The sequence below is a fragment of the Carettochelys insculpta genome, chromosome 11, assembly GCF_033958435.1.
Source record: "Carettochelys insculpta isolate YL-2023 chromosome 11, ASM3395843v1, whole genome shotgun sequence".
NCBI lineage: Eukaryota > Metazoa > Chordata > Testudines > Carettochelyidae > Carettochelys > Carettochelys insculpta.
In genome coordinates, this window is record NC_134147.1 from 16,510,001 (window position 1) to 16,531,708 (window position 21,708).

At 60.7% G+C, this 21,708-nt stretch overlaps 2 protein-coding genes across 6 annotated transcripts in view; both read left to right on the top strand.

Annotated features, from left to right (window-relative positions):
• The window catches only part of GANAB (glucosidase II alpha subunit), a 15,786-nt gene extending 10,162 nt beyond the window's left edge, over window positions 1-5,624 (top strand). For 2 of the 3 annotated variants that reach the window (XM_075005450.1, XM_075005452.1), the window contains 13 exons: window positions 94-220; window positions 348-427; window positions 559-702; window positions 1,016-1,112; window positions 2,030-2,131; window positions 2,433-2,676; window positions 2,936-3,000; window positions 3,109-3,185; window positions 3,281-3,358; window positions 3,567-3,680; window positions 3,755-3,867; window positions 4,221-4,321; window positions 4,487-5,624. In XM_075005450.1, coding sequence (XP_074861551.1) covers window positions 94-220; window positions 348-427; window positions 559-702; window positions 1,016-1,112; window positions 2,030-2,131; window positions 2,433-2,676; window positions 2,936-3,000; window positions 3,109-3,185; window positions 3,281-3,358; window positions 3,567-3,680; window positions 3,755-3,867; window positions 4,221-4,321; window positions 4,487-4,596 — 1,452 coding nt within the window. In that variant the 3' untranslated portion in view covers window positions 4,597-5,624. The remainder of the gene's footprint in view (window positions 1-93; window positions 221-347; window positions 428-558; window positions 703-1,015; window positions 1,113-2,029; window positions 2,132-2,432; window positions 2,677-2,935; window positions 3,001-3,108; window positions 3,186-3,280; window positions 3,359-3,566; window positions 3,681-3,754; window positions 3,868-4,220; window positions 4,322-4,486) is intronic. The other variant, XM_075005451.1, reaches the window with a different exon arrangement.
• A 230-nt stretch (window positions 5,625-5,854) lies between these two features.
• B3GAT3 (beta-1,3-glucuronyltransferase 3) lies at window positions 5,855-21,627 on the top strand. Of its 3 annotated transcripts, none has more exons than XM_075005657.1 (7): window positions 5,878-5,946; window positions 6,878-7,070; window positions 12,091-12,187; window positions 12,753-12,930; window positions 13,732-14,062; window positions 20,464-20,754; window positions 20,953-21,627. In XM_075005657.1, exons 3-7 carry the CDS (start codon window positions 12,106-12,108, stop codon window positions 21,049-21,051), a joined length of 981 nt encoding a protein of 326 aa, XP_074861758.1. In that variant the 5' UTR covers window positions 5,878-5,946; window positions 6,878-7,070; window positions 12,091-12,105; the 3' UTR covers window positions 21,052-21,627. The 3 variants fall into 3 exon arrangements, with proteins under 3 accessions (XP_074861755.1, XP_074861758.1, XP_074861756.1); XM_075005655.1 differs by lacking the exon at window positions 6,878-7,070 and adding an exon at window positions 9,862-9,941 and having other exon boundaries at window positions 5,898-5,946; XM_075005654.1 differs by lacking the exon at window positions 6,878-7,070 and having other exon boundaries at window positions 5,855-5,946.
• The last annotated feature ends 81 nt before the right edge of the window (window positions 21,628-21,708 follow it).

Below are 21,708 nucleotides of genomic sequence, written 5' to 3' on the forward strand. Positions count from 1 at the left end.
CAAGCCACTGGGGCAGCTACCAGCAGGGGCCCCAAGGAGACTCCTGCAGGGGAACATGGCCCCGGGTCATTCAAGTCTCTGATCTCTCCCCAGATGGTGTCCATTGTGGACCCACACATCAAGGTGGACAGTGGGTACCGGGTGCACAATGAGATCCGCTCCCGGGGCTTCTACGTCAAGACCAAGGACGGCAACGACTACGAGGGCTGGTGCTGGCCAGGTGAGTGGGGGGTGACTGAAGGGCGCTGCAGGGCTGTGGTCCAGGGTAGGCTGGGGGTAGGGGCGCCAGGCAGAGTGCTACGTGTGGAGCCCCTAGGGCGTCACTGACTCTCTCCCCTGCCCCCCAGGCTCGGCTGGCTACCCCGACTTCACCAACCCTGAGATGCGCGCCTGGTGGGCCAGCATGTTCTCCTACGACCAGTACGAGGTAGGGTGCTGGGGAGCGGAGCTGGGGGTGAGCCGTCCCCACGCTGGGGCTGGGGGTCCAGCGCTGGGCCGGCCCCTTGACGTTTCCCAGCTGGGTGCTGCCTGCGTCTCATTCCCGCCCCCGCTCCCCAGGGCTCCACGGAGAACTTGTACATTTGGAACGACATGAACGAGCCGTCCGTCTTCAACGGCCCCGAGGTGACGATGCACAAGGACGCCCTGCACCAGGGCGGCTGGGAGCACCGGGACCTGCACAATCTCTATGGCTTCTATGTGGTGAGGGGCCAGGGCAGTGCCCCGGGCACGCTGCTGTGGGGCAGGGGGAGGCACCGGCTGTGCTGGGAACTTGAGACCTGCAGCCCTATGACTGAGATCCAGGGGGTGGGGGATCAGCTGCAGCCTTCACTCCTGCACCCAGCCCTGTGCCCTAGTCCTGTGCGCCAAACCCTTTGTTGCTCCCCAGCCCTGTGCCTGGGGAGGGCTCGGGGGGGCGGGGGGGGCACGTTCCCAAGGAGGGAGCTGCTCCAGCTGGGGAGAGGAGCTTGCAGCTCTGCCTGTCACCTCACACCGTCTCCTTTCCCTCCGGCAGCAAATGGCAACAGCGCAGGGTCTGGAGCAGCGGTCGGGAGGCCTCGAGCGCCCCTTTGTGCTGAGCCGTGCCTTCTTCGCCGGCTCCCAGCGCTATGGTGAGTGGGCCGGGGGGGCGTCTTGCCCACGGTACCCTTGCGAGGGCGGAGAGGGCGTGACGGTTTTCCTGGGGCTCCCAGGATGGAGCCTGTGAGCTCGGAGAATGGAGCCCAGAGGGTGCCCCACAAACCTGAGCCAGCCCTTGCTGTCTCGTGTCTCATCGCAGCGACCCCACGTCCTGCGCAGCTTGCAGCCGAGGCTGCCTGCTTCCCGGCACACGCAGACGCTGTTGACGGCGTCCTGCGGGAGGGTAAGGAGGGGCCTTTTGCTGACCTTTGTCCGTCCCTGGGGCCGTTCCATGGTGGTGTGGCACGGCGCCTCCCTGCTGCGCTCACGTCCCCCTCCTGTTCGGATACAAACAGGGCTTCCGCCCCCTTGCCGTGGTGCCCACGAGGCAGTGACTGCACGTGGGGGGCAGGGAAGAGCTGTTGAGCAGCCCTGCCTGGGCACCGCCGGAGTCAGTGGCTGTGGGTACTTCACATCAAACGCTGGACCCTTGGGAAACGGGTGGGGCACTTACCTGGTGCCCTGCTCCCAGGGGCGTACACGGCTCCGTGTCCCCTGCCACTATGGAAGCAGCGGGGAAAGGCCTCGGAAGTGGCATTCCCTCAAGTCGGGGGCGCAGGGGGGAGCAGCAGAGCACACAGCCCTGCCCTCCCCCCGCCGGGGTCTCTACACGTGTTCTGGATTAGGGACACCGGAGTACAAAGATTTAAGTGGGTCTCTGTATGTTTCACCCTGACCGCAGCATCCAGCCTGGGCCCGGCTTTTATTTAAGACCACGCAGGAGCGTCTTTGGGGCACCAGGCTGCGCGTCCCAGGGTCAGGGCTGTCTTGCAGTCCCTTGGCAGCTGGCGGGGAGCACCAGGGGACTGCTCTGTCCTCACCCCTTTCTCTGGTGCCCGCACCCTCCCAGGTGCAGTGTGGACTGGCGACAACACAGCTGAGTGGGACCACATGAAGATCTCCATTCCCATGTGCCTGAGCCTGGCTGTGGTGGGCATCTCCTTCTGCGGTGGTGAGTGCCTGGCTGGGGCATAGATCCCCCCAGGCAGGGCAGCTCTCCTGGGCTGTGCCTGAGGCTGGGGATTGGCAGGATGAGGTGGGGGCAGTTGCATACCCCACAACCCCCCTGCCTTCAGTGCTGTCTGTCAGTGGGCTGGGGGCCAGAGGAATTTAGGATCAGGCCAGCTGCTTTGATCTCTGCTCTGCCCAGCACAGGAGAGGGCTGGGGTGTCTCTCCAGCTCCTTCTCCCCGGGGGAGGCAGACCCTGGGACCGGACCAGACGCTCACCTCGCTTGTGTCTGTCCTGCTGCAGCGGATGTGGGCGGCTTTTTCAAAAGTCCAGATGCAGAGCTGCTGGTGCGCTGGTACCAGCTCGCTGCATACCAGCCCTTCTACCGGGCCCACGCCCACCTGGACACCATACGGCGCGAGCCCTGGCTCTTTGGGGAGGAGAACAAGGCGCTGATCCGGGCCGCCATCCGCCAGCGCTATGCCCTGCTGCCCTACTGGTACACAACTTTCTACCACAGCTACCGCTCTGGCCAGCCTGTCATGAGGTGAGCCGGGGCTGGAGGACTGCGGTCGTGGCGCACAGGCACTGCTGGATGGTGGCGGGAGCTGTTGGAATAGGGGCGTGGCTGGAAGGAGTGAGAAGATCGTGGGGTGGGGGCACCACTGGGAGCAGCGGAGGGGAATGCTGGGATTGAGGACAGGGCTGGGGTGGGGTTGGCGCAGGCACTGCCTGGGAGAAATTGTGGGGGCCAGGGGCTTGCGCGGTCTGGGTGCAGTCGCACGTCATGCCCCGCTCTGTTCCAGGCCACTCTGGGTGGAGTACCCGGATGATGTCACCACCTTCAGCATCGACGACCAGTTCCTGATTGGTGAGTGCCCAGCCCACAGGGATCCCTGGGGCGGGGGGTTGGGGTAGGTGCATCCCAACCCTTACCCTACATCCTAGCCCCCGCTGACCTGGCTTTGTGCTCCCCCAGGGAACGCCCTGCTGGTACACCCAGTGGTGGAGCAGGGAGCCCCCGGCGTGCAGGTCTACCTGCCTGGCAAAGGAGAGGTGAGGAGTGGTGCGGATGGTGGGGGAAGGCCAGGGGGATGCAGAGAGCTGTGGGGCACTGGTGGTTGGCACCCTCAGAACATGTCCTCTCTCAGCAGGTTTGGTACGACGTCCAGTCGCACCAGAAGCACCACGCCCCCCAGACGCTCTACGTACCTGTCACCATGAGCAGTGTGAGTCATGGGGCACCGCCCCCCCCGGGCAATGGGACGTTTGGCCTTTCCTTTCCGGGGGGGGCTCTGGTTCTGACACACGCCGGGGGGTGGGGTCAGCTGGCACAAGGGGTGAAAAATGGGACACAGCCTGCGGAGGGCATGGCTTCCACACAGCCCCAAGGAGGGCAGCCCAGGCTGGCGCCACTGACCCCTCCTCTCCCTGCAGATCCCTGTGTACCAGCGGGGTGGGAGCATTGTGCCCCGGAAGGAGCGGGTGCGCCGCTCGTCAGCCTGCATGCACCACGACCCCTTCACGCTCTACGTGGCGCTCAGTCCCCAGGTGAGTTGTGCAGGGGCCGCAGGGTGGGAGTTTCCTAGTAACCTGCCCTCACTGACCGGCTCCTGTCTCCACAGGGTACAGCAGAAGGAGACCTCTTCATTGACGACGGGCACACATACAATTTTGAGAGCAAAGCCCAGTACCTGCACCGCCACTTCAGCTTTGCTAGCAACACTCTGACAGCCAGGTACCTGCGTGATGCCAGCCTGCTGCTGCCTCCCAATCTCTGCACAGCCCTGGGCTGCATCCTCACCCTGTCCCATCTTGATGGCTGGGACCTATGCTGTGCAAGCGGAGTATTGACATACCCTCAGGTGGCACCAGCCCAGGGCTGTCCACACAGTCCCTCCCGGACTGCCAAGTGATCCCTTCTGCACATACAGTGCTGACCTAGCAGTGCTGCCCACCCTCAAAAACCTGCCACCCCCACCTTCGGCATTAACCTGCACCTGTTCCTTTTCCCCACTCCCATGTTTGTGCCATCCTGGTCCTGCCCCCATCAAGCAGCCTCTGACCTCCAGGCTCTGTCCCTTATTCTAGGTCGGCAGATCCCAAAGGCGTCTTTGAGAGCCCAGCCTGGATTGAGCGGGTGGTGATCTTAGGAGCGGGGAAGCCAGCTGCAGTCCTCCTCAGACAGCCTGGTGAGTGGGGTACAGACTTTAGGGCCCATTGGGCTCCTGATCATGGGAGATGGCCGTAAATGTCCTGGGTAGGGTGGCTGCAAGTTGTGGGGAGTGAGGGAGGGAATATGCTAGGGAAACCCTCCTCTTTCATGGCTGTCCCTCACTTCCCCTCTCCTCCCACAGGCCTCCCTGAGACACGCCTGGATTTCCAGCACCAGCCCGAGACCTCTGTCCTGACTCTCCGCAAACCTGGTGTCAACATTGGAGCTGATTGGAGCATCTCCTTGCGATAATGCTGTGCAGCGGGGGTTGGGACGGGGGTGATGTTCCCTGTCCTCATCACCCTCTTCCCCCGCAGCTTCACACCATGCTCAGGCAGGGAGGGTGTTATGAGCCAGTAGTACCCCACCCCTATCTCTGTGTCTCAGGACTGGTCCCTTCTGTGAAGGGCAGCTAGGGGAGTCCTGACACACCCCCAGCTGGGGTCATGGGAGTGCCCATTCCCACCCCCTCATCTGTCTGAGCTGCTTCATAGACTAACTTGTAGCGATATTTGCTCTTATTCCAAATGACAAATCCTTGGGGTGGGGGCAAGGTTGCTAGATTACAGCCCCTCCCAGCAGGGGTAGTGGCAGTACACGGGGTGGGGAGCAGCTGCCCTGTCTCTAAATTCTCCAGAAACATTTCCGTGTCCTGGGGCAGCAGCAGGACCAAAGCGGGGCTGGCCGGAGCCTGTGCTACTCTCCTTCCTGCCCCGAGGGCCTGACTCCTTCACTCACTTCTGGCTTCCCTTCCTGGAGCAAACCCGCTCCCCTTTGAACTCAGCCCCTCCCCTGAGCAACACTGTGACCAGAAGCAAATCTTGGAGGGTGCAGGTGCAGGGAGCCTCTCCCCGTTCTCCCCTGCTGGGGGAGCCCCCCCTCTTGTACCTCCTGCCCCAAGCCCAGGGTGGGGGGCAGGTGTTGTGCTGTCCCCAGCTAGGAAGGGGAGAGTTCTACTGTGTGTATTTATAGCGGTAATGAAGCAAATGGATCATGGGGGGGAGGGATCAGAACTGGACCGGGGGGGGGGGGCGGAGACCAGCTGTGCCTTGGCTCATAGCGAGACCTCTCCCCTGCCCCACTCCTGCCAGAGCAGCGAGGGGTAGGGGCTGGAATCTCCCCTCCCTTCCCCGGGCTCTGGTCCGCCGGGCCCCCCGCTGCCCTGCCCCGGGGGTGGGCCTGGGCACGTGGCGTTTTAGTTCCTCCCCCCGCGGGACCGACCGAGGCGGCCTCCGAGTGCGTGTTTTGATGCGCTGACCAATAAAAGGAAGTGGAAGTGACGCTGGTGTGTGTGAGGGCGGGGCGGGGGGCGGGGCTTGGTACCGCTATTGGCGTCGCGCCGCTTCTCCCCGCTGGGGCGCCGGAGGGCGGCCGCTCTCCCATTCTGCGCAGGCTGCTCTGGCGGCCCCGCCCTCGGGGAGCGGAAGTGCGGGAGCTGCTGAGGGGTCGGACCGGAAGTGGGTTTCGGGGGCGGAGCATGAGGGGCCCGGCGCTCAGCGTGACCTGGAGTGGGGGGGGGGCTGGCCCGGAAGTGCCGGGGCGGAGGAGGCTCCAGGGCGCTGAGTCTGCCCGCTACCCCCGGCAGGGGCCGGCGGTGGGACGGTGAGTAACCAGCCGCCGTTTCCGTGACAACGGCAGCGAGTTCCCTCCCTCGCGATGCGGTCTCTATGGCAACCAGGGGACGTTCTTGCTTCAGAGGAGCGCTGTGTTCGCAACGGAGCGGGCCCCCGCCCCCCATCCCCGCGCGGCGGTCTGTCCCCCGCGGGCCCAGGCCCCGCCCCACATCCCTGCGAGACGTGTGGTCCCCCTGGCCCTGCCGCCCGTCCCTGCGAGGCAGTGTGCCCCCCGCGGGCCCTGCCGCCCGTCCCTGCGAGGCAGTGTGCCCCCCACGGGCCCTGCCCCTGCCTCCCATCTCCACGAGGCGCCGTGCCCCCAACAGGCCCTGCCCCCATCCCTGCGGGGCGGTGTGCCCCCCACTGGTCCTGCCCCCGCCCTCCATCCCTATGAGGCAGTGTTCCCCTGATGGGCCCTATCTCCCATCCCTATGGTGTGGTCTCTCTCGGACAGTGCTGTGGCCCATGTTCTACGTCCATGTATCTATGGTGCCATCATCTGGGGACAGTGCTGTCTTCACTGCCTCTAATGTGATCTCCCTGGGCTAGTGCTACATCCCCTGCTCCTGGATCCATGGGCCTAGTTCTGTCACTCAAGCTTTAGACCAGACACTGGGAGGAACCCTTTTGGCATGGCAGACCGCTCGTCTTCCAGGGTATGCCACTTGTCTTCACCACCTCCTATGCTCGACCCTGCGGTCCATCAGCACCCCTACTTCACATCACGAGCTCCATCCCATTCCGGCTGGGATAGATCCCTAAAGGAGCAATCACCTGTCTCAGACATTGGCGGGATTTCTCAGCCAGTCCTGTAAAACAGAGGGGCTTGTTACTCCTCAGCTTAGCACAGAGGAAAGTTACCACGTGATCCATTTTGGCTAACCCCCAGTTGTCTAATCCCTCTTTTTGTCCCATTTCAGGAGAGTCTGAACCTTCCAGCTGCCCACATTTAAGAACCCTCCACCTAGCTGCTCCTCAGGCCTTTGTTTTTATTCCCCTGGAAATGTGCCTGGCTTCCTGTGGAGGGGGGACCACAATTTTCCCCTCAGCAATATATGAAGGAACTGGCTTTGGCACCTGAGGGAGTGGCACCTGTATGCTGCAGTATAAGGGGTACTGCCAACTCCTCTTACTCTCCGTCCCTTCTTGCTGCCAGTGCTGGGTTACCTGTCCAAATAGATAAGGTTTGCTTGCTCGGCGCTGGAGCATGGCATCTCTCCCTCGCTATCATCCGTGCAGTCCATCTTTGACCACTTGCTGCAGCTCAGGTACCGGGGTCTGCTGCATTCTTCTGTCAGAGTGCACCCCGTGGCCATCTCCACATTCCATCCACCGACCCAGGGTCAGACAGTACTTTTTCTTGAAATGGCCATCAGGTTCCTGAGGGGTTTGAGAGGTTTTGTCTACAGGTGCGGGCCTCTGGCCCAGAGTGTGACCTTAAACTGGTCCTCTGCAGGCTCACTGGCCTGCCCCTCCAGATGCTGGGTTCCTGTTCCCTATCCCACTTGTCCCTGAAGGGTGCTTTCCTGGTGGCAGAGGCGTCAGTGAGACAAAGCTCAGAGGTCAGAATCTTAACCTTGGAACCCACCTAACGGAGGTTTTTGTAAGGACAAGGTCCAGGTGTGGCCCACACAGACTTTTTGCTGAAAGTGGTGTCTTCCTTCCATGTGAATCAGGATATATTCCTGCCTGTGTTTTGTCACAAGCTGCACAAGACCACAGATGAGAGGTACCTGGAGAGGCATGGTCTTTTGCTTGGAACATACCAGGCCTTTCTGCAAATTGACCCAACTCTTCATCACTAGGGTGGGTAGAATGAAAGGCCTTCCAGTGTCCTTGCAGAGGCTTTCCAACCAGATCACCTCTTGTATAAGGACCTGTTATTAACTGGCCAAGTCCCCTTGCTGGCTGTCCAACCCTGTTCAACCAGAGTCTTTGGCAGCCCTCCTGGCGCTCATCCCAATCCAGGATGTCTGCAGAGCTGCAACATGATCCTCGGTCCACATGCACACATCTCATAAGGCCATCAGCCAGCAGGGCCGAGATGACGCTGGGTTCAGCAGTGTGTTTTACCGTCAGTGTGGCTCTGAACTCCTACCCCCCTCCTCAGGTCCTTCTTGAGTCACCGAGTTTGGGATGGACATAAGCAAGAATGCAAAGAGGAGAAGCCAGTTCCCAGCTGCAGTGTCCTTCAGGATGATGTGTGGCCGTTCTATGACCTTCCCTCCTTCCGTGCTGTTGGAGTTTCCAGCGAGAAGGAACTGAGGCTGGGAGAGCCAGTAGTGCTCCTTACAGCACACAGACACCAGAGCTGGGTCCCTATGGACACTACTGAGAGAAAAACTTGGGAGCCCCAGGTGGCCTGGAGGATTATTGAAGGGCCTGACGCAGGCACCAGGGATCGGGTCTCCCCCTGCCTCACCGGTGGCAGTGGGAGCGACAGCAACCCAACCCAGCCTGCTCCGCTGCCCTGAGTGATGTTGCTGGGAGCTGGACACAGCAGAGCACAACTGGGTGGGGCTGGGTCGCTCTGCTTCCCTCTGCCACAGTACATGCAAGGGACTGGGGGGACACCTTGCTGCTGGTGCCAGCCCGCCCTTACAGTAATCCCCAAGGACACGTCGTTGGGGGAGGGAGCTTAAGGGAAGGGATCCAGTGGGGGCAGGGATGGAGTGCAGGTGGGGAGGGATGGAATTGGGGGCAGGGTGTGGGGGAGGTGGTCCAGACTCCACAACCCCCAAGGGGTGGTGCTGTGAGCAACACGTGTGGAAGGACACCAGTCATGCACCAGTAACCGAGGGGGCGCCAGGCTAGTCTGTATTCCAACAAAACCAAGCAGCTGTCATAGAGCGCTTGACTTCCATCACCTAATGAATCATTCTTTAGTCTTTTAAAGTGTGTATGCAGAGTGTGTAAGGGAGCACTGTGACTGCTTGGAACTCCAGTACATAGAGGGAGAAAAGCCTGCTGAGAGTCTAGGGGTCAAGCTTAGTGGCGTAGGCAGCACTGGAGATGTGGTGGCTGGTGTCTGCTACAGGCCACCAAGTCAGGATGATGAGGTAGATGAGGCTTTTTTTGGACAACTGAGAGAAGTTTCTGGATCGCGGGCTCTCGTTATCGTGGGGGACTTTAGTTACGCTTACATCTGTTGGGAGACCGATGCGGCGGTACACAAGCCGTCCAGGAAACTTCTGGAGAATGTTGGGGATTATGTCTCGGTACAAGTGCTGAAGGACCCGACCAGAAGTCATGCGAGCCTCGACCTGCTGCTTACAAACAGGGAGGAGTTAATAGGGAAGGTAAAAGTGGAGGACGACCTGGGAAGCAGTGATCATGAGATGATAGACTTCAGGATCCCTGACCAAAGGAAGGAAAGAGAGCTGCAAATTACACACCTTGGACTTCAGAAAAGCAGACTTTGACTCCTTCAGGAACCTGATGGGCAGAATCCTCTGGGATGCTACCATGAAAGGAAAAGGAGTCCAGGAAAACTGGCAGTATTTTAAGGAAGCCCTATTGAAGGCACAGAAAGAAACCGTCCCAGTGCACAGTAAGAGAAGTAAATATGGTAGGAGACCAGACTGGCTTAATGGGGAAATCCTTGGAAAACTTAGGCACAAAAAGGGAGCTTACAAAAAGTGGAAACTGGGACAGATGTCTAGGGAGGGATATAAATGTATAGCTCGAGAATGTAGGGCAGTTGTCAGGAAGGCGAAAGCGCAACTGGAATTGCAACTCGCGAGGAATGTGAAGGATAACAAGAAAAGCTTCTCCAGGCATGTTAGCAAGAAGAAGGTGATCAGAGAGGGCATGGGGCCCCTACTGGATGAGGGAGATAACCCAGTGACAGATGATGTAGGGAAAGCGGAAGTACTTAATGCTTTCTTTGCCTCTGTCTTCACAGACAAAGACAGTTCCCGGACTAATGCGATAAGTGATGCATTGTGGGATGAAGGTGGACAGCCTTTGGTGGGGAAAGAACAGGTTAGGAGCTATCTAAAAAAGCTAAATGTCCATAAATCGATGGGCCCAGACCTAATTCATCCGAGAGTTCTGAGGGAGTTGGCCTATGTTATTGACAAGCCCTTGGCCGTTATCTTTGAAAAGTTGTGGAGATCGGGAGAGATCCCGGATGACTGGAAAAAGGCAAATGTAGTGCCCATCTTTAAAAAAGGGAAGAAGGATGATCCAGGGAACTATAGACCAGTCAGTCTTACATCAGTCCCTGGAAAAATCATGGACGGTCTCCTCAAGGAAGTCATTGTGAGGCACTTGGAGGTGGGGTGAGTGATCAGGAAGAGCCAGCATGGATTCATGAAGGGCACGTCATGCCTGACCAATCTGATTAGTTTCTACAATGAGATGACTGACTCTGTGGATAGGGGAAAATCAATGGATGTGATTTATCTTGACTTTAGCAAAGCTTTTGATACAGTCTCCCACAATATTCTTGTTGGCCAGTTAAAGGAATGTGGATTGGATAAATGGACGGTAAGATGGTTAGAAAGCTGGCTAGAAGGTCGGGCCCAGAGGGTAGTGATCAACGGCTCGATGTCGGGATGGTGGTCGGTTTCTAGTGGAGTGCCCCAAGGTTCAGTTCTGGGTCCTGTTCTGTTCAACATATTTATCAATGACCTGGATGAGAGGTTGGACTGCACCCTCAGCAAGTTTGCAGATGACACTAAGCTAGGGGGAGAGGTAGATACACTGGAGGATAGGGACAGGGTCCAGACTGACTTAGACAAATTGGAAGACTGGGCTGCAAGAAATCTGATGAGGTTCAAGAAGGACGAGTGCAGAGTCCTGCACTTGGGCCGGAAGAATCCCAAGCGTTGTTACAGGCTGGGGTCCGACTGGCTCGGTAGTAGTTCTGAAGAAAAGGAGCTGGGAGTTGTAGTGGATGAGAAGCTGGACGTGAGTGACAGTGAGCCGTTGTAGCCAAGAAAGCTAATGGCGTATTAGGTTGCATCAAGAGGAGCGTTGCCAGTAGGTCCAGAGAAGTGATTATTTCTCTTTATTCAACTTTGGTGAGGCCGCATCTGGAGTACTGTGTCCAGTTCTGGGCCCCCAGTTATAGGAAGGATGTGGATACTCTGGAGAGGGTCCAGCAGAGGGTGACCAAGATAATTAGGGGGCTGGAGCATATGACTTATGAAGAAAGGTTGAGGGAATTGGGACTGTTTAGTCTGCAGAAGAGAAGACTGAGGGGGGACTTGATAACAGCCTTCAATTTACTGAAGGGAGGTTGCAAAGAGGCAGGAGAGAGGCTGTTCACAGTGGTCACGGGTGGCAGAACACGGAACAATGGTCGCAAGTTGCGGTTGGGAAGGTCCAGGTTGAACATTAGGAAAAACTTTTTCACTAAGAGGGTGGTGAAGCACTGGAATGGTCCACCCAGGGGAGTAGTGGAGTCTCCATCCCTGGAGGTGTTTAAGTCTCGCCTCGACAAAGCCCTGGTGGGGCTGATGTGATGGGTTTGGCCCTGCTTAGGGCGGGGGGCTGGACTCGGTGGCTTTTTTAGGTCTCTTCCAGCTCTATTCCATGACTGCTGCTTTGCTGAGCTCTGCAAAAAAATTAGCCTCGCCTTTTCTCAGCACCTACTTCACAATGCTACGTGGGGGGGAAACTGAGGCACAGACATGTGATTCATACCAAATATTACAGAAAATTCCCTCTCAGTTGTGCCCCCTCCCCATGGCACAACCTTCTCAGGGATGGTGCTACATCACTTTCCCCATCCCAGTGGCACCCTCTCCCTGGGGAAGGTGCCACATCTTCCCATCCCCTGAGACAGTGGGGTGTGATTTCCGCTTGCCTCGCAGTGGGTACAGTGGCCATGCTGGGGTGAAATTTACATGGTTCAACCCTTGCCCACTTTCTGCTGCATCACCCAGGCTCCTGTTAGGGCTGAGGGCCCAATCTTGCCAGGCACTGCCTGGAGGCACCCCCAGTCATAGTGTATGCAAGAGGTCTGGGGAGGTCAGCGCATCGAGGTGGGGATTGCAGTGTTGCGGGGTGGGAGGGTCCATGTGCCCCAGCATCTCTCAGCTGTGCTCACCCTCGCAGTTTGGAGGTGGAGGAGTGCTGCGTCAGGGCACCCCCGTAATTAATTGCTTCTTCCCCATCTCCCCAGGGCCAGAGTGGCACCATGAAGGTGAAGCTGAAGAACGTGTTTGTTGTTTACTTCCTAGTGTCGGTGATCGGGCTCATGTACGCGCTGCTGCAGCTGGGTGAGTCCAGCGGCTGAACTCCGAGCAGGTTCCTGGGCTCGCTCAGCACTGCTGGGCCAAGAGCCGTTCTCGGTCCCCGCCTGAGTGCGCTCCCCACTGTCACTGGCCCCCGAAGATCATCCCTCCTGCAGCAAGACAGCCTGTCTGGGTGCCCCTCTCCTACTGAGTTCTGCTACCTGATGGGGGGTGAGGGATCGAACTGGAGAAAAGAGCACTGGGGAGTCCTGGCAATGCTGGAGGGCCAGACAGCGGGTTAGGAGGCAGTACAGTCCGTATTTGGGAACAGAGGTGGGAGCCTCGCTGCTCCCTGACTGAGGCTGGGTCCAGCTGGGGAATCATCCCTGGGGAGAAGCCAGGAACCCTGCTGCAAATGGGTTTGTCTTTGAGTCCTGCTGTGCCCCCAGCAGGGAGGTGAGGAAGGGCTGGGACGGGAGCACCATGACTCAGTGGATTTCAGGTCTGGCTGGGAACGCTCTGGGGAATAGGCTGTTGGGCCCAGGGGTCAGCTGGGACCCAGCAGGTCTCCCCTCGGTGACCATCTGCCTCCTCCCCTGCTTGGCTCCAGGGCAGCCCTGCGACTGCTCCCCGCACCTGAGATCGGCCAGCGACCTCATGCATGGCAAGGACAAGAAGATCTCCCAGCTGCTGAGTGAGGTGAGGCGGTTGCAGGCACGAGGAAAGGGCCCAGAGCCAGAGGGACAGGCGCTGCCCATCATCTATGCCATCACACCCACCTATGCCAGGTGCGAGTTCCTGCAGGGGGAGCTGGAAGGGACTTGGCTGTGCTGGGAATAGGTTCGGCTTGGGGAGATGGGGGGCCCTGCTGGGGGTGGGAAGAAGGTCCCTGTGCAGGCACAGAAATGACTCCAGGGCTGGGTTCAGCAGCCAGAAACCTGCTGCAAGGAGAGCAGAGTCCTGTGGGTAGCAGGCGAGCGCCCTGTGGCACTCACAGAACCAGCCAGCAGGCTCTGCTGCCGTGGTAGCAGCCAGGGGACTGAATGGGGCCGGCTAGTCCTGCCCAGTGCCTGTCCGAGCTGAGGGAGACACTCCGGTCATTTTCAAACAACCTCTGCCGAGGCTGCAAAGACGTTGTGCCTAGCAGCTGACTGGCCTAGCCCCTCAGAGGAGCTCCCGGGCGTGAGTTCCCCCCTCAGTAACTGTTGCTTGGCTGGGGTAAGACACGGCCCGGGGGCTGCCCGTCCCCCCCGCAGGCAGAACTGGCATGAGCCCCTTAGCAGCGGGGGAGCTGAGACTGCTCTAGCACTGAGCACTGGCAGCTCCAGGAAGGGATATTTCCATACCCAGGAGGTGCTCTTTGGAAGCCGAGTGCTTCACCTCGGCTGGGAGGAACTGTCTGCCCGCCCCGGTCTGCCTCCTCACCCCGCTTTCCCTGGAGCCGCCTCCCACCGCTTCCCCAGCTGGTGTCCTTCTCCGGCCTCTTGCCCCCCTCGTTGTCGCTCTCCTGGCCAAGCTGCTGGGTTCCTCTCTTGTTCCCCCACCAGGCCAAGCTGGTGCATGTCTCTGTTGCTTCCCCTTTCTGACAGGCTGGTGCAGAAGGCTGAGCTGGTGCGCCTCTCCCAGACCTTCCTGCACGTGAAGAACTTCCACTGGATCGTGGTGGAGGACTCCCCGGTGAAGACCCAGCTGGTGTCGGAGCTGCTGGCCCAGAGCGGCCTGCGTTTCACCCACCTGCACACAGAGACGCCCAAGGAGCACAAGCGGAAGGAGAGTGATCCCAGCTGGCTGAAGCCCCGGGGTGTGGAGCAGCGGAACCTGGCCCTGCAGTGGCTGCGGGAGCACCGGGAGCTCAGTGAGGAGGGGGTGGTTTACTTCGCCGACGACGACAACGCCTACAGCCTGCGCCTCTTCGACGAGGTGGGTGCTGCGCGCCTGGCGGGGGCGAGGGGGACTTCGGGCGAAGGCCAGGGCTGAGATGCAGGGCCCGGGAGGGGGCACGGCTCGGGAGAGGGTTCGGCCTGGCGGGTGGGGCTTTGGAGGGAGCGCAGGGTCTGAGGGGTTGTGATCCAGGGTGGGGGAGAGGAGGGTGCAGAGGGTTGGGGTCAGGGCCAAGGCGGGGTGCGGCTCAGGAGAGGATTCTGGCCTGGGCGGTGCAGGGTCTGGAAGGAGCTGGGGAGCAGAAGGGGCTGTGCCAGAGCAGGGTGGGGCTGGGGGGTACTTACTTAAGCAGCTCCCGACCTGCAGCGCTCGCAGGCAGGCTTCCCAGCAGCCTAGACCCCTCCACGTGGCTTCCTGTGCTGCAGGGAGTCTTCGTGTGCTCCTCCCGCCCCCAGCAAAATCTCCCCATTCCTATTGGCTGGAAATGTGGTGGTCACAGCAGTGTGTGAAGCCTCTTCCCGCCCCCGGAGAGCCAGAGGCAGCGGCTAGCCGCTTTGGGCGGTGCTGCTCTGTGTGCAGGGGTGGACCCTGCCCCAGTTAGAAGGCTGGAGGGCTGGATCTGGCCTGCCCCTGCCCTAGGGTCTTCCCCAGAGGAAGCCTGAGCCTCACGGTTCACTACCCTCCACTCGTTCCTCTCGCGTCACTCCGTGAGCTGCGTGCGGTGAGTCCGGCTGCGACAGACCCCGAAAGAGACCAGTCCCCTCTCCAGGGCTCAGGGCACCTCCCCAGGCACGTCAGCAACACGCACAGTGCAGCAAAACAGCCGGGTGTCTTAGTCCTCTGGAACGCCCCCAGGGAGTGCTTAGGTTAGCCCTGGGAATGGATGGTAAGGCTCAGTCCAGTCAGGTTAGTCCAGAGCCCAGCCAGGCTGTGGGGGCCCCTTGGTTCAACTCTCTGACCCTCTGTCTGGTCTCCTGTCAGACTCCAGAGCCTCGACTGCCACCTGCTCTTAACCCTCCTCTCAGCTCTCCCCAGGCCCTGGACCTGGAGCTGAGATCAGCCTTCTCACTGGGAGGCAGGAAAGTCTGTAGGTCCCTGGGTATCTTGGATTTGCCACTGTCCTTTCACAGGCTCCATTATATGGGGATTAAGGCTCAGAAGTTAGGTGGCGCCTACACCTGTGTCTCCTACCCTGACCCCAGACCGTACGGTCCTTCCCTACCCCCATCCCCACTCCACCTCTGGGGAACAACGCAGCCTGGAGGGGAAAGTGAGACACACACTTTGTGAAAGTACGACCAAAGAGTCCTGCTTTGTCCCTTCTCTTCCCTCTTCGAGACCCAGCTGAGCAGCATCCCTTAAACTAATACCTGGGGAAGTTCTGATGTTCTCCATAGAGGCTCCAGCATCTTCTCCTTCTTCTTGGTAGCTCCCTGTCCAGCGCTCGCAAGTGTCTTGTAGCGTGTTTGGTCCAGTACCCAGTTCTGAGCACTTTCTCACCCTCCCATGGGTCCGGTCTGTGAGATGGGAAGGCCCTCAGAATGGGTGTTAGGTTGATTGGCAACCATGCTGCAAGAATCTGGAGTGCAGGGCTGGGGTAGGGAGTGACCGGGGGGCATTTGATCTTCTCCCAGCCTTATCCCTTGGGCTGCGGTGTCCTATGGTCTGGTAAGGCAGGGACGAAAGGGGCACCTGAAAACTGGCAGGTCACATTTGAAGTGCGTCTCCCAGCGCCATGTGATGCAAGGAGCCCATCTCCCCCACTGTGGTCAGTCTGTTGCCTTCAGCTCCAGGACAGTCCTCTCACCCTGACTCCTGTGAGCCCGGCTCTCCTGGCTAAGAGAACACACCATGGCCTGAGCCACCCTCTCTCCAGGTGTCTGTCCCAGCAGAGGACTTCCAGCTGGTTTCCTCCTCGCGGGGGCTTCTCTCACCCTGGCCAGGGCAAACCTGTTTGCCCCTCTCCGCTGCCTGTGGTCCACCCACGCTCAGCTGGAGTTTAGCCGTGACAAGGCTGGGCTCTGCCTCTGCTTTCCCTGCCAGGGCACTTGCTCCCTTGGTCACAGCATCAGGCTTCAGGGAAGTTTTGCCTGAGCCAGTGGGACTCATATCTCCAGTGTGCAGCTGTCAGGGGCCATTCCCCCGCCTCATTCTGATCTGGGTGTCCTGAGTTAACAGCCACTGCTTGGTGCTGGAAGCAAGGCAGGAAAAGCCTCCTTCTCCCTGCCAGCCAGGGAAGCCACATTTGCTCTGACACTGTGTGATGGAGTCGGGGGGTGCATGTGTGAGTCAGGCTGGATGTGAGAGGCAAGCAGAGCAGCTCCCAGTGGCTAAGGATGACGCTGGGGCTACAACTGGCAGGTAACACCTCTGCCCTGAACAAAGAGGAGGGAGAAGCCGAGCTGGGTTTTGAATCGGGGGCGGCAGTTAGAGGCTAGGGGAAGGGAGAGCTGGAAGGCAGCCAGCCTGAGGAGGGGGAAGCTACACCCCAGAGGGGCCCCCCTCGGGGTCTTCTCCCCGGGACGGGTTGGAAGGACTGTCTTCTGGCTGCTGGACTGTCGCTTCTGTGAGAAACTGGGCATCTGTTGCCTAATAAACCCCCTGTTGTACCTGCTGAGTGAGAGTCTCTCCTGCCAGCGGACGGGGTGCAGTGCAGGGGGACCCCTGAACCCCATCGCACACTGCCAGTCTGAGCCTGCCAGCTCGTGGGCCGGTACCAGAATGGGCTGAATTTTGGGTTAAGGTGAGTCACCCAAAGGCTGTGAGAGCTGCTGCCCTGGAGACCAGCCACCCCTCACCAGCCTGTGCGCACACAGGGGTCAGAGCAGGACAAAGGGAGCAGTAACCCAGCCGCTGCAGCCTTTCAGCACGTGCCATCTGTGCTGTGTCCCAGGGTCTCTCTACTCCAGGAACTTTTTCCCAGCAGCCAGCACCTTCTGCAGCCACTGGGGGCCCCGGGAGTCTGAGCCCAGCAGAGTTCCATCGGGCACCCATGGCGCCTGGAGCAGGAGCCCATCTCGCACCGCTCTGGTCCCCCTCGGAGCTGGCTGGGTGACCCCTTCTGAGCCTGAGCTACGAGGTCCTCTTGCTCGGGCAGGGAAGTCGCAAACCTCATTTCAGCCAGCCTGGGCCCTCGTGGCCGCCCATGTCCTGTGTTCCTCCCGACGTTACGACTTGCCTCTCGGAGGCCTGCGTCAGCCGCTTCCCCACTTTGGATTCAGCCAACTTCTCTCGGGGGCGCCTCCCAGGTTCCCTTTCCCAGGAGCTCTGCTTAGCCCAGTCCCCTTCGGGTCTCTCTTCATACCTGGCCTACTGCCACAAGCTCATTGCCCGTCGGCCTGTGCTGCGGAGGCCCTTCACTTCCCAGTGCGCCAAGCTTGTGAGAACAGATCTAGAGTTTCTCCACCCTGACCAGGTTGGACCAACCCTCCAGTGCAGTCACCCTGCACTCTTTCCCCCTTTGTGGAGCTTGCCTCCCCGCCGTGCAGTGGCTTCCCGGCAGGTCACGCCCAGGGGGCTTGGCATACCCTGAAACCTCCCTCTAAGCGCCAGGTGGCCATTCAAGCAGCAGAGCCTTTCTGACCTGTTCCCACTCCCCAGGATCAACTCCACCCATGCAGCTGAACACCGCTGTAGGTGCAGGCCCGAGTAAGGGTCAGAGAGCGGAGCCTGTCTGCAGGTCGTCCTACTTCAGATCACAGGCCCCTCCAAAGGCAGTCAGCAGCCCTCGGATCCCTCCCACCCACCTCTGAAACTGGGGCCACGGTGTGGGGTCTAGCGTCCCTGTGGGATCGGCATCTCTCCCCTCTTGCCCTGCTTGCTCCTCACCCCTCTGCTTCTCAGGATCCATTCCCACTCTCGCTGCTTCTCTGGGCTCTTCCCCATTCTGCCTCATGCTTGGTTGCTTCTCCCAGCCAGCTCACTGGCGCTGCGGGAACGATCCGCGAGCACCTTCGCTCTCGGCGCCAAGGGCCACCACTTCAGATCTCTCGCTAGTGAACCAGGTCACGAAGACCACTGTGGGACAGGCAGCTGCGGCCTGAGGGTGTCCTGCTGCTGCTGCTTCTGCCACCATCGCACCTGCTTGGATCCAGGACTCCTTCATCCTCCTCCAGCTGTTCAGTGAAGTACCCCTGGTGAGGCTTCCCAATGCATAGCCCTTCGGCTGAACAGATTTGCAGTGCCTGTCTTTGGGAGCTGGCCACAAACCATTTTCTTGCTGTTCCCCTTAACGATCAAGGTTTTGCTGCTGCAGGTCACGTCTTGCACAATGCCCCTGGGTGCATCCAGCATCCCACCGCTCCCACCAGCGGTCTGAGACTCTCAGGGTCAGTGACACGGTCCCACTTTGGGAAGAGTTTCTAGAAGGAAGCCCTTCTGTGGGCCAGACCCCCAGGGGTTTCCCTGAGTGGAGGCTGTGTAAGGCACACAGCTTACAGTCCCCTGGAGCAGCACCTCTGGGCCTGCAGCACTCCTGTGAGTGCCATTCAGCGAGGCCGGCTCACAGACGGGTAGACTCTGCAGGGATCAGCACATCCAGTCCAGCACTCGTGTTTCCAAACCAGCCGGGTTTATTAGCCCTCTGGAACACCCCCTCTGGGGTGCTTAGGTTAGCCCAGGGAAAGCATGTTAAAGTACAGTCCGGTGAGGTTAGCCCAGAGCCCAGCCAGGCTGTCTTGAGCCCCATTGTTCAAGCTCCGTCTGACACTGATCTCTCCAGCAGGCTCCTGGGGAGAGCCCCGGCTGCCTCCAGCCACCCACTCCTGCCTCCCAGACACCACTTGCATCTTTCCAGTGCTCAGCTCTCAGCCCAGGGAATGTTACTCAGCCCCTCCCTCTACCGCGAGGTGGGGAAGTCAGAGCTCTCTGGGTCGTTCGCTGCTGGGCAGGCATGTGCAAGCAACTGGGTTTGCCGTTGTTGCTTGAGGTGCTCCACTAGCAGGGCCATTACAGGCTGGACATTTAGGAGACACCCAGACTTCTGTCTTCTAGCCTGGCCTGAGAGCACACAGTCCCACTGGGCAAGAGTGCACCGTACGGGGAAACGAGGTACACAGCAGTGTCATAAAATACTGCAAAATAATCCCATTTCATCACAGCAGGGCGCTGGAGGCTTGGGTGGAGTGACAGAGTGGGTGGCAGGCGCTGGAGGCCTGGCGGGGTCATGGGGTGGGTGGCAGGTGCTGGAGGCTGGGGCAGGCGACCTGGGTTGGTGGCGGGTGCCGGAGGCTGGGCCGGGTGATGGGGGTGGAGCAGATGCTGGAGGCCGGGGCGGGTGACTGGGTTGGTGGCAGGTGCCGGAGGCCGGGCCGGGTGACTGGGTTGATGGCGGGTGCCGGAGGCCGGGCCGGGCGACTGGGTTGGTGGTGGGTGCCGGAGGCTGGGTTGATGGCGGGTGCCGGAGGCCGGGCTGGGTAATGGGGGTGGAGCAGATGCTGGAGGCCAGGCTGGGTGACTGGGTTGGTGGCGGGTGCTGGAGGCCGGGCCGGGTGACTGGGTTGATGGTAGGTGCTGGAGGCCGGGCCGGGTGACTGGGTTGGTGGCGGGTGCCGGAGGCCGGGCCGGGTGATGGGGGTGGAGCAGATGCCGGAGGCTGGGCCGGGTGATGGGGGTGGAGCAGATGCCGGAGGCTGGGCCGGGTGATGGGGGTGGAGCAGATGCCGGAGGCTGGGCTGGGTGACTGGGTTGGTGGCGGGTGCTGGAGGCCGGGCTAGGTGATGTGGGTGGAGCAGATGCCGGAGGCTGAGCCGGGTGACTGGGTTGATGGTAGGTGCTGGAGGCCGGGCCGGGTGACTGGGTTGGTGGCGGGTGCCGGAGGCCGGGCCAGGTGATGGGGGTGGAGCAGATGCCGGAGGCTGGGCCGGGTGATGGGGGTGGAGCAGATGCCGGAGGCTGGGCCGGGTGACTGTGTTGGTGGCGGGTGCTGGAGGCCGGGCTAGGTGATGTGGGTGGAGCAGATGCCGGAGGCTGAGCCGGGTGACTGGGTTGATGGTAGGTGCTGGAGGCCGGGCCGGGTGACTGGGTTGGTGGCGGGTGCCGGAGGCCGGGCCGGGTGATGGGGGTGGAGCAGATGCCGGAGGCTGGGCCGGGTGATGGGGGTGGAGCAGATGCCGGAGGCTGGGCCGGGTGATGGGGGTGGAGCAGATGCCCAAGGCTGGGCCGGGTGACTGGGTTGGTGGCGGGTGCCGGAGGCCGGGCCGGGTGATGGGGGTGGAGCAGATGCCGGAGGCCGGGCCGGGTGACTGGGTTGGTGGCGGGTGCTGGAGGCTGGGCCGGAGGGTGGGCAGGCAGATGCTGCAGGCTGGGTGGGAGTGATAGGGAAGGGGGTGTGCAGCTGCGTGTGGGGGAGGATTGGGGTGGTGGGAGTGGGGAGGTATTTGTTCTGTGCCCCCCACAAGGGGGTCTCTTCCTGCTGCTGATGTGCCCATCTCTCCCCACAGATGCGTTCCACCAAGCGTGTGTCAGTGTGGCCGGTGGGCCTGGTGGGTGGCCTGCGCTTCGAGCGCCCCCTGGTGGAGAAGGGCAGGGTGGTGGCCTTCTACACAGCCTGGAAGCCTAACCGCCCCTTCCCCATGGACATGGCCGGCTTCGCTATTGCTCTGCAACTGCTGCTGGCCAATCGGGAGGCCCGGTTTGACTTGCAGGCCGAGCGTGGCTACCTGGAGAGCAGCCTGCTGCAGTCACTGGTCTCCATCGAAGAGCTGGAGCCCCGTGCTGACAACTGCACCAAGGTGAGGACAGGGGCCAGGACTCCTGGGTTCTCTGCGTGGTGCTGGGAGTGAGGGATGTGAAGTGTTGCCTGTCGGCAGGATGGTCCCGAGTTGTTCAGTCCCTCGGCTCTGTGGGCTGGTTTGGGGGCTGGCTGGGAGAAGGGCGTGACTGGGGGCTCTCTCTGGACCCCACCTCTGCCCCCCACTCCTCCCGTACAGGTTCTGGTCTGGCACACGCGGACGGAGAAGCCCAAAATGAAGCAGGAGGAGCAGCTGCAGAAGCAGGGGCTGGGCTCTGACCCAAACGTGGAGGTGTGAGCGACTCCTGGAGCCGTGCCGCAGGGTGGCCTATGGAGTGAGCTGGGACAGGGCCCGGACAGGACAGTGTCACGGCGGCCACTGGAGCAATGGACTCAGGACTGAACGCCACCAAGCAGTTTATTTATTGTGACGTGCAGGGGCCCTGCCCCCAGCTCCCCACACTGGTGGAGCAGCTTCTGTCCCAGCATCCGCAGCGGCTGCTGCCTGGAAGTCAGAACCTCCCCCAGCAAGGATGCTGCTCCAGGCCCTGTTCCCAGGAAGCCCCTCCAGGGCCTGTTTCCCGGCCAGCAGCAGAGTGCAGAGCTTGGGGACCCTGGCGCCTGAGGATGGCAGTACTTGTCGTGCCCTGTAGCAGGCCTGCCACAGGCACTGGGGCTGCGAGTGCGTGTGACAACGGTCTTCCTGCTGCCTGCCCCATTGGCCAGTGGGCCGGACTCCTCCTCCTGTGTCCCTGTGTGTGTGTGTGTGTGTGTGTGTGTGTGCGGCTGTTGCATGAACGTGGTCGCTGTTACAGCAATAAGCATGTTACACCCTCAATAAAGCACCTGCCCCTCTCTCTCTGAGGTCACTCTGCCCTGGGCCTGCTGCCTCCTTCCCACGCTCCCTGGTGGTTATGCCCTGCAGGTGGGGTCGGAGCTGCCCAGGCCTAGGGCA

Coding starts and splice junctions, on each gene's coding strand:
- B3GAT3 (XM_075005654.1), top strand. CDS start 12,106: ATGAAGGTGAAGCTGAAGAACGTGTTTGTTGTTTACTTCCTAGTGTCG. Junction 12,188..12,752: donor GTACGCGCTGCTGCAGCTGG/GTGAGTCCAGCG, acceptor GCTTGGCTCCAG/GGCAGCCCTGCGACTGCTCC. Junction 20,755..20,952: donor GTGCTGACAACTGCACCAAG/GTGAGGACAGGG, acceptor CCTCCCGTACAG/GTTCTGGTCTGGCACACGCG.